The 11,632-nt window shown below is 34.0% G+C and overlaps 1 protein-coding gene across 1 annotated transcript; it reads right to left on the bottom strand.

Moving 5' to 3' along the window:
• Positions 1–2,669: 2,669 nt before the first annotated feature.
• Positions 2,670–10,495, bottom strand: LOC123538365 (uncharacterized). Its single transcript, XM_053530448.1, has 6 exons — positions 9,780–10,495; positions 8,834–8,900; positions 7,987–8,154; positions 6,347–6,523; positions 5,081–5,209; positions 2,670–3,176 (listed from the first exon to the last, which is right to left on the bottom strand). The coding sequence occupies exons 1-6, from the start codon at positions 10,086–10,088 to the stop codon at positions 2,890–2,892; spliced, it is 1,137 nt and encodes a 378-aa protein (XP_053386423.1). The 5' UTR covers positions 10,089–10,495; the 3' UTR covers positions 2,670–2,889.
• Between the last annotated feature and the right edge of the window lie 1,137 nt (positions 10,496–11,632).

Here is an 11,632-nt window from a genome sequence, read left to right as displayed (position 1 = left end):
TGTATAAATATTGTACCTGACACGAGACGTGACATTTTATGTTGCTCATTGCTTCTTTTTAATAAAAACCATAAAGGTGAGAAGCGGTTATCAATTAGCTAATTAAACCTTATTATTTGTTTTGTACACTACTTGCGTTTTATATAACCATAGATCGAAGAAGTATTTGTCAATATGTCAAACAATTGTCATAAAAATAAGATATGTTTCGGTGGTGTTATATTGTACAAAATGTAATATTTCAAAAGATTTCCGCTTTAAGTGTTTTGAAAGTCGGTGTTTTAATACAATGTTCAATGCAAAACGTTACTCTAGTACAAAAAATTAATTTATTAAGATAAAAAGCAACACTACTATTTTAATTGTTATTATTTAAATTATTATATTATTTGAGCTGAACTTTGGTTATGAGGAGACTACGTTCTTGAAAAGTGGCTTCTCCCTTGGAAAGTGGCTTCTCCCTTGAAAAGTGGCTTCTCCCTTGAAAAGTGGCTTCTCCCTTAAAAGGTGGATTCTCCCTTGGAGGAAGTGGCTTCTCCCTTGAAAGGTGGCTTCTCCCTTGGAAAGTGGCTTCTCCCTTGAAAAGTGGCTTCTCCCTTGGAAAGTGGCTTCTCCCTTGAAAAGTGGCTTCTCCCTTGGAAAGTGGCTTCTCCCTTAAAAGGTGGATTCTCCCTTGGAGGAAGTGGCTTCTCCCTTGAAAGGTGGCTTCTCCCTTGGAAAGTGGCTTCTCTCTGGAAAAGTGGCTTCTTCCTTGGAAAGTGGCTTCTCCCTTGGGAAGTGGCATCACCCTTGGAAAGTGGCTTCTCCCTTGAGAAGTGGCATCACCCTTGGAAAGTGGCTTCTCCCTTGGAAAGTGGCATCACCCTTGGAAAGTGGCACGTTTTGTTTCGTCTTTCGTCTAAATTTTCAGGCAAAAGTGAAAATTTGTATTTTTTTTTTAAATAAATAGAACAAAAGAAAACATTTACAAGAGACGTTTCATTTATCATTTTTTGCATTTCCCAATACTACTGGAAAAAACGGATGCAGGGTTTATCATAAAGTTGCTGTAATGTCAATTTAATATATAATTATGGTATTTATCATACACGAACGTGTTATTTTAGTTGGTTAATTTACGATCATTAAAATAGATTTGATCTCTCATCGCTTTTATATAAAAGCTATCAAAGTAAATCCTCTCCTTTTCATCAACATCACAGCACATCTTTGTCATCCTAAACTAAACTGACAGTTGACCAGACTCGAACCATATGTAATCGTTGCTTACCTTTCCCGTTCATCAAGTTTCTCTACGCTGTTGAGCATAATATTATCAGAACACGAAACAGCGATGATTTTCTGCTCATGCAGTACGCTTTGTCGGTGCAATTCGATCAAAGCAAACCCATCGTTTTAAATGAATTAATTACTGATCCCAAGTACGTTAATATTATTACGCTTAAACAACAGAACGTATATTTACTACATTGAACACAACACAGAACATCTTTATTATACCGTTACTTGATTATTTCGCGAGATGATATGTGCTGCCAGAGCTTTTTAAAGTTTTAGGCAGAAAAAACGAGTAAACCTTGGTGACATCGTCAACACAGTTATGATTTCACAATGTTTTCTCTAACATTTAACATACTGTTTGCTGAGTGGCCGGGTATTCATTTATTGCTTCAGGATGTATTACTTAATCATTTTCTTGTTAATAAGGTGAGTTTGGTCTCATGTTCTCATTTTTTTTACAGCTGAGATCAATGATGACATTTATTTAATTACAGAAAGCACAGGATATCTTAAATGTTTCATTGTAAACTATTTGCTTAATTGGTGGGAATATTTTCCAATAAGCAAATAGGTGCGTAATTGTGTGTATAATACGAACATTAGAAGTGGTAAGGCTTGTTCTACAACATCAGAATAACTTGAACAATGATATTATTGAGTTTTCTGAACATAATAACATACCCCCTGCAGTTTCTAATAGAATCACCATACGCCAACATATATTGTAAAGCCACACATGTTTCGGTTCCCAAGCAAGTCCACAATACATTTACTTCGGTTGATTATAGTACCAGGAAAGGAATACAAAGCTCATAGCTTAATCGTATAAGACGCTTGCGCTACATGTAGTCATATAAACACACAGGTAAAACTGCCATTGGAAGAAAAACACTTTGAAAGGGCAAAGATATTTCATTTATTGCAATAACCTGCAACTTACCTTATACGAGTAAGTTTGTATCTGTACGACGACTTTTGATTAATTATCTAAACGAGTCGAGTAATTGATCTAACTTTAAAAAATGAAACAAGTGAGAGTGGAAACAAAAGTCAAGTTATACAGCGCTGAAGGAGTACGAAACCAAAGTTTGCTAGTAGAACCTTCTGTCTTATTCCTCGAGCTAACTTAAGTACTCGTAGTATTTTGCAAAAAAAAAAAAACAATTAGATTTGTGATTCTGCGTCTGATATTTCAAACCTTGCAGGTAACGAAACAGATTATGATATAACAGCATCTGCCGTAGCTTCCAATATCCTCGTAAACTAAATCACGACTATACACTTCTTGAAGAATCGCCCATGTAAACTGCGTGCAGTGGCACTCCGCACGCACACATTAAACGAACGCGCGCCCGCGCGCAGGTACGCACGCATTCACAGCAGGCTATTTTAAAAGTATATTTACACCCTATAACAAACCTAACAACCATATGACATTATGGTAATATGGAAAGTAAATACCATACTCATCTGCACATTTAATTATCTAATTTATAGCAATTTAGGTATGAGAGTTAAAGAGTAACAATACAAATCAGAATCTCCTTAAAATCAGCAGTCAGTGTATATGTATAAATGTGCTTGAAGTACTAGTTTTCGCGATCCAGTTTAGATACAGTTTCTGCTATAAATCGTTATCCAAGTATATTGAACAATACTGCCCGGATCACTATCCAGTATCGCTTCGTACGTTAAGCTTGCCCTATTACACATCTTTATTGGGTCTGAATAATCCAAGTTTTCCCAAATCTCAAATGACAAACAATTCGGATCACCTCTGCACATATCCTCGCATTGTCCCTCGGAATCGACCGCATCCCCGTAACCTACATCATTGTAACCACTAAATCCAGTATTCACATGTGGTGTAAATGTGTCAGTAAATGATAAACATTCTGAAATATGAAATCAAAGGAGTAGTTTACAGTGTTATAGGAAGAATTCAATATCTCGTTTTATTAGATGAATATTCATGTTAACATATTTCATATATTTCTATTATGCACCTATATATGATATATAATAATAAAATCTATGAAACGATCTTTCTGAAGCATCTAGAATGCATCCAAGCAAACTCAGCAGATTCAGTGTGAAGCTGATCTCTTTTTACACAGATACTGAATTGACTCCATGGTCTCAAATAACCAGAAAGTAGTATTTGTCTTAATAGAGTCATTCATGGTATGATGAAGTATTACCCATTGAAAACAAATATTTAAAGATTGTCATACATTCCCAATGGTAAGAGGGTGATTTAATAAATTCTGTCATTGGTATTCGCATGCCTAAATTTTTAATCAGATCAAGACAATTTTCACGTCATCCTATCTCCCGGCACAGAAACACACTTTTGGAGTTTTGCTGTCAATGACCTAAATGCTGCTCACTAGTCTCTCATTGATATAATGTTGTCGCAGACTTCTAGTGGCATGGCGTTTACCTACGAGCACTTTCCTTAGCAAGGGAAATTGGAAAAAGTCACAGGGACTTAGGTCAGGAGAATTAGGTGCTTGCTCAACCTGAATAACACACATCTTTAATCTCAAACGGCCCGTCAGAATATAATGGACGGTACCTTCTGAGATGCCTGTAGTGTGAGCTATTTCGAAAATAGTATATCGAACAACTTCTTCTATTATACCCATTACGGCAGCAATGTTTGACTTTGTTGCAACAACAACAGGCCTGTAGCATGGACGGTCAATGTCTAGAAGACTATTTTGACTCCCTTGACTTTTTTAACCCAAAGAAAAACAGTTCTTAACGTCACAACAGAACATCTATAGATACAATTCGATTAAAATATATCTCTTTTGGAGATGCCTGCAAAGAAAACTGGGCTTTATTGCAAGCCCTGATTTCTATTTCTTTTCAAGTTTCTTTATAACATTGAAATATAGCCAATGTGTGTGTGCGCGCGTGTGTGTGTGCGTGTGCGCGTGCGCGTGCGCGTGCGTGTGCGTGTGTGTGTGTGTGTGTGTGTGTGTGATTCAACAATGGAAAACTTGGTCAATTGTGGGCAGTGTTGCATTTTCCATTACTGCTCATGAACAGACTCAATCAAACCGAGTCTGCAATTTTCACTGTTTGCATTGTTTTCGGTGCTTTCTACTTTCCAGATTTTATTAGATCGATAATTCACAAGTATATTGAATATAAATCCATTATCCAGCATATGGAACTCCGGAGCTGTCATGTACAATTGTTTCTATGGAAGACCATAAGTGACAGAATTTATTGACGGGAAAAGTACATTTCATGAAACCTGTATAATGACTTCAAGTAATTTATTTAATGACAAGTCAAAAGTTTGTCCTTTATATATACAAAATGATATGGAATTTAATACAGTCATATCCAAAATGTATCAATATTGCCATTTTCTTCCTAGTTTTGATTCTAAAATGGTTTTTAAATTACCTATATGATAGGATTACGGTCATTTTGGTTTTGATACATACACACGAGCTTACGTTACGACGTACCGTACTCTAAATTTCATGCCGTGAGTGAGTTCTTTTTAAACATTATTCAAATAATCGCTTTATAAGAACGCTGTGGGAAAATATTTTCTTTCCTAGACTTTAATGACTTTTTAAGTCATGCATATTCAGATCTCATAACAAGGCCACAATGTGTAATTGTACATTTTTGTAGATCCAGTTTATTTTTATTTTCTAAAAAAAATTGTATTCTTGATTCTTGAGTCAGTTATAATTACAGAAAATAAACCACTTTACATTTACTTATTCAGGACAATATTTTAATTCATTTGGAAATGACCTTTTTGAGTTACCTTGGAAACAGTCGTTGATCTCAGTTTTGTAACGGTATAATGGACGACAGAAGCATTTGCTGTTTACGCACATACTTCCTGTTAACAGACAGTCCGAATGAGCCGAACACGTACTTCCAATTAGCTTCTCTGAAACACGAAATAATGTAAAGAACACGAACTTGTAAAATTGTCTATTCTTAACATGTACTTTAAGCGTATATAGATACACCTATTGTCTCCCATGAAACCTTTAATTTCACACTGAATAACTAATAAACAACTAAATTTATACTTTAATCACGTGATGTAATAATACATAAAATGTACATGTATTTGTATTTTAGGCTTGAGAATACTAACGATACCGCCGGACAGTTACCTTCAAATTGTGTTCCATAAAATGATATTATTATTAAATTTATATTTATAGTCCTTTCCATTGGTCTAGATGTAGTCACATGATCAATGATAAAAAGTCTTATTGACTCGAGGTGGAGCCAAAAACACTTATTGACCTCCAGCTGTGACATCATCACGGTTTGACGTCAAAACAATGCGACGTCGTACACAATTTACCACGAAAAATGATCAAAGGCTGCAGACATTTGTATTTAATGTTTATACTTATAAGTAGGCTGGATTTAATAATAAAACAATTGTTGCCTTTTAGGTTTGGTCGATATGTGGATTTATCGACCTGATAAAAGCGATATCAACCTCGGGCGCATATCGCTTTTATCAGGTCGATAAATCCACATATCGACCTCAACAAAAGGCAACAATTGTATATTATAAATAGATAAAGATTTTTAAAATGATGGATATACGAATATCATTGCAAATATATTTAGATGGTTCATCACGATTCATAGCAAATATAAAATATATCTCATATTTCTTCGTTTGATATATTAAGTTTGTTACCATACACGTCTGTGGGAAGTATGCAAATGTAAGCGACGTTACTGACATGTGGCACAACAGACGATACACTGCCTGTAGATAATTTTTCCGGGCCCCAAGGTTTACTAAAAAGTTTTTTTTTTAAGTTTAAATAATCTCAAAGCACAAATTGTCAGTTACTTGCAGAAAAAAAACTGATTTAGGGTGTTCGCACAATTACAATAAAATCAACGGCATTATTTCATATGATATGTTATATTACAAGATAAATGTTTTTCGTTTTCGCAAATTGTAATGTGTACTCGAAAAAGCCATATAGCTTTGTAATTGCAATCGTGCTTTGGATACATTTGTGTGCTTTAAGTCCGGAATGGTACTTACGACAATGGACTTCGTTTTGATCGAACCATATACCATCGTTAGTACACCGCAAGTAGCTCGTGCTTCCGATGGGTGTGTACCCAGACAAGCATTCGTACTGCAACAGTGCACCTTCTATAGTTGAGTCTCCACCGCCGATCAGTTGAGCGTTAGCAACATTTGGGTAAGGACCACAGTCTTTTGAACAATATACAATACCATTTAGATAAGCATAAAATATATAGCATAAAACACATGTAAACATGTTTGTAGAAAACAATATTGTGTGTAAAAAGTTTTAAATGCTACACATTAAGTAACTATGGAATAAGTCTAAATAAGTGGCTGTCATCAAATATATTAAAAAAAATAAAAAACATTTAAGGTCTGCATATACAATTAGCTCATTATATAGCCCATTTTAACATGCTCGATAATTTTCCAGTGTAATGATACATTGTAACATGTTTCAATGGAGGCTGAGCATAGCACATCTTTAAGACTGGTCTAAGAAAAATATTAATAAATGTGCCAACAAAAATACGATGTGTTGATCTGAAATGAATGACACCAAAAATACTTTACGGAAAAGGTTGTGGCGACATTTAAATATATTTTGAAATATTTAGCAATGAATCATGTTACGACAAAAATACCAAAGAAATGCGCCTGTGCACTTTGCAAAGAACTGTATCCCTTCACGTTTACTTTATGACTTTATCTGGGCTGAGTATGTCTACAGATCAACCTTGTCTTACACGTTCTCCTCAGTGTCAAAAGCAGTATCCAGATGAGATGAAAGTACACTCATTAAATTAAGCTCTTACTTAAACGATAGAGTTTTAGCCTTATAAATATCAAATAATATCTTATATTCTAAACCGGGCATTAAATATATTTTATACGATTCAAAGACTAATTCTTACCCCGTAAATATTGTATCACTTTAACTCTTTATTCTAAGACAGTCATTGAAATTTACCTCGTAAATAATATCGAATGTCATATTTTTTATATTTCTAAGATTGCTTATTTACCTTATTCATAGTATCAATTTTGATTTTAAGACTGGTTTATTAATTCATTACCATTATCAACCTTTATTCTACATTTTGTATCTTAACTTGTTAACAGTAGCAACCTTATTCTAAGATACTAGTACTCGTTACTTTACTAGTAGCAACTTTATCCTACGTTTTACCAGTACTCATTACTAGTATCACCCTTTTATTCTACGATTTACCAGTACTCATTACTAGTAGCAACTTTTATTCTACGATTTACCAGTACTCATTACTAGTAGCAATTTTTATTACAAGTTTGGTTTCTCAAAGACCCATCACAGAATAAATGTATTCGTTTATGCTTTCATGATGGCAGTTATACACATTTTGCATTAAGCAACCGAGAAATACGGTCGGTATTTTCTTTGTTTTTTCAACGCGACGTTTCTCATTGCGAACAACTACAAACTTTTAAAATGATTTTATGTTGGGCGACCTGTGGTTTTCCATTTTAGTAAACAATATCAGTCTCATACCTACTTATTTAAAAACTGATATTTTGTCTCATTTACAATCGAGTTTCCTAAAATATATTGCTATTTCATCTCTTGAATAACAACATATTTATAACTATATGTTCTAAGATTTAAATATTACCTCGTATGCATTGTGGCTGATATGACCATTGACTGGATGTTCCACATGTCGCGTACTTTTCGCCTGATGTCTCCAAGTAACCCGTGTTGCATGTGAACTTTACACGAGACCCAACAGACAACATATTGCCAAGTATACGAGCATTTGCTAATTCGAGTTTCGAGCATTCTGAACAGTTTGAAATAAGAAAGCTTTATGAGGTTATACATATATCTTTCCTGTTATCCTACAAGAAGTGAGAACATATTTTTGATAAAAATAGTTCGTTACTTTAAAATCAATGCACTTCATTTTCTTGCCTTTCTTAAATGAACATTGTTTGCTTATTTGCATTTGTTCGTCTTTTTCTCAACTCAATGACTAGAATTATATACTATCTAAATTCGGCATGTTTATTTTAAAATGTCTTGAATATACTCAGTTCCAAAAGAAAGTGTGCACTTTTTAAGTTTAAATATTTCAAAAAATTCCCCGACGTTTTTGTTTCATTTTTTCATACACTAACTCTCAGGTATAACTCAAAATCTAAAATGCACACCAATTTGTTTACGAACTGATTTAAATTTTGGTACCAAACATTATAAGTTTTCATGAAAATAACCGAGAAAAAATAACAGAAAACTAAGTGCACACTTTCTTTTGGAACTGAGTGTATTTACCTATATCATCCACAAATAGTATTTACTAGCTAAGCAAAATACGGGCATAAGTATGTTAAAGAAGTCATTTTAGTGGTTCAGAAAAAAAAATGATTACAAAACATATCGCGAACTGTGCATACTTGTCAATTTTGGTGACAAAGCAACTGATCAAATATTACTTTACAAAATCCTTAGTAAATAGGTACCTGTAATTCGGCATGTTTTTGTTTCGAGATCGCAAGATGTCCCATCTGTACAATTACACGCAGGTAGCTTAAAATAAACATCAGAACTTTTATTTACAGAGGATTCATGTTGCATTATTACATGAGATGAATAACGTTATAATATGCAGTGCTCTGAGCTTAATAAATTCATCTTGGAAAGACAAAAAATAATTTCATAATCTTATAAGACATCTTTGCTTGTATCAAAATGCCTTCTTTCTGTACCTACTGTGAAATTATTTAATTTCGTGGGCACGAAATTTCGTGGTTTTGGTCAAAACGGCAATTTCGTGGGGATGTAAATTCGTGGATTTCAACTTCTGAACATAAAATGAGTGGAAATTTTACGTGTCCGTTGGCATTAAATTTCGTGGATTGACTCAACCACGAAATCCACGAAAATTAGTCCCCCACGAACATTAATGATTTCACAGTATTATATTTGTAAGAAGATCCGTTGGAAGCATAGAACGCAACCAAGCAAAATAATAGCAGATTCGGTATGAACGAGGCTAAAGCGGAGCTCTGTTACCCATAAATATTGAATGGATTTAATGATACCAAGTTAATATTACTTGACGTCAACGTCAAAATGTTAATAACACTTATGTAATACCAGAACTATAACATGGCCTAATTTCGTCATTTCACTCCCGTGACAAATACCAGTATCATTACTATCTCAAAGTAGCTGATTCCTGTTTACTTTAAATACAATATCCGTTCTCTTTGGTTTAACGTTTCTTTAACATAACATAAGATTCATGATTGAACAATTGAAGCAACAATGAAACCACTGAATTTAGACATTTTCGCACAGAATACAATGAAAGTATCAATCTAGTTACAATACTACCCTTATTGTTTATTCCTTTTAATATGTTAATAATGTAATAATAACACTGAATAACGCGACAAAACTTACACTTCCAATTGAAATGTCTGATTTCTTCACAAATAAGCATGATCTTTTACTTCCCTGGTGTACTAAGACACGTCCGTGGTCCACTCTCAGCAGCTCACACAACTGAAAAAGTCTCCGGTAATTGACTGCTTTGCAATGGGATCTTTTACCGCATTCTTCTTTACATTTCTCCAACGAAATCTCACTTATTCTATGAACTTTTTCATCTTCGTCTAAACAACTGTCAAGTTTTGTGAAGGCAGATTCACAAACACCATACAAAAGCAATAGGAGAACACCAGCGTGATATTGTTGTATCACCAAATTCATTTTCGACTTTAATAGGAATTGTAGAATTGATAGCTGATCCCACTACATAGTGCGATGTTATTAAAGCATGAGTGCATGTATTTCATTTTGCCATAGAATAGAAACATGCGTCAGAACATTTTTACATATTGTATAGGTTTAGAGTTTAATTAAATATTTGTTTACACAACTGTCCAAGTGCTGCTTTAAAGAGCCGGTTTTGAATAGACAAATTTATACACTCTACGCCTTCAGACACTTTTAATTACTGTTTTGTTGTCTGTCTCCTTATTGACCGGGCAAAATATGACAAAAGTCCCACGCTAATAGGTTAAAATTTCACTAGTCAGTATATTCATGACTGTTTTGTTTTCGTGTGCCGACCTTGTCGTTCCTATAGTGCTGGCGAAGATAAAATAATCGTTTGTGACAAAGCCTTCAGTAATTTGAGTGGGAAAAAAATAAACAAATGCTTATCTTCCAGGAAAACATTGTGTTCACATGTCTGGAAATAAACATTTGTTTCTGTTTAGAATCGTACAATGTATCTGAATAATTAAGTAAATGAATTAATTACCAATATTCCCAACCAAGTCACGTCTTAAACTGACAAGATGAATGAATACTGTCACATCCGTTCAAGTAATGTTTGATCATATATTACTAGCATGTTCACTTGAAAATTATAAAAAATATCCTTATTTCGATATGTGTATTTAAAGACATTGTGTTGTATCTAAAAATTCTGTCTGAAGGCATATGCTGTACATATGTATCATACACGGACAATATTGGAATGCAAGTATCCAAGACACAAAACCTGAGTACCTTCTCAATATATGCAGAAAATGAAGTCCCTCCTACAAATGCTTCATTCTATACGTTATAATTACTAAAATAAATATACAGTTTTTTGAAACAAACACAACAAGATGTTTAATTAATTTTTTATTTTATCGATAAAACACCTGCTCAAAGACTCTCAAATTACGGAAATGAAAACGGTTGGTCGGTGGTTTGCTCAGTATTTCCATTGTTTATTTTCAAATATCTTCATGAATATGACAGAACGATTATAATAATAATAATAATGTATAACAATGTGCCTGTAGGTGTCACATTAAAACAGGATATTTGGTAAACTTCTAACTTTCCACACATTTCCATAATACATGTCAATAAGATTCTAAGAATGTTTTGTTAATATTACTGGTCGTAATATATTATGTATTATTTGTTCTCATCTAAATGGCTGTACTTTCATCTCAATGGAATTCTGCGGTAAACACTGAGAAGAACGTTTAACTCAAGTCTCATTTACAAAATAACCATTCACCATGTAAGTTTTCGTAATCAGTCATTCCAACACCTGGAATCCGAGCCGTCAGTGATTGTGTCGTTTTAGCAGGGAAATACTGGATTCCAGCAAATATTCCTGCACCATCGGCGCTGCAACTGGACTGTTGCTCATCTGAAAATCATACTGGATTCGCCAATCGGTACATTAACTATGCGTTTTGGATGGATACTCGTCCAAATACATCGCACAGAACATTGCTCAGCTA

This window comes from Mercenaria mercenaria, chromosome 18, assembly GCF_021730395.1.
Source record: "Mercenaria mercenaria strain notata chromosome 18, MADL_Memer_1, whole genome shotgun sequence".
NCBI lineage: Eukaryota > Metazoa > Mollusca > Bivalvia > Venerida > Veneridae > Mercenaria > Mercenaria mercenaria.
This window is presented reverse-complemented; position numbering and strand designations above follow the sequence as displayed.

Bases quoted from the DNA above. Each gene is read 5' to 3' on its own strand.
- LOC123538365 (XM_053530448.1), bottom strand. From the start codon at position 10,088: ATGAATTTGGTGATACAACAATATCACGCTGGTGTTCTCCTATTGCTT. The intron at 8,901-9,779 runs GTAAGTTTTGTC...GTTTATTTTAAG, and splicing joins CAGACATTTCAATTGGAAGT to CTACCTGCGTGTAATTGTAC. The intron at 5,210-6,346 runs GTAAGTACCATT...TTCGTGTTTCAG, and splicing joins TCAAAACGAAGTCCATTGTC to AGAAGCTAATTGGAAGTACG.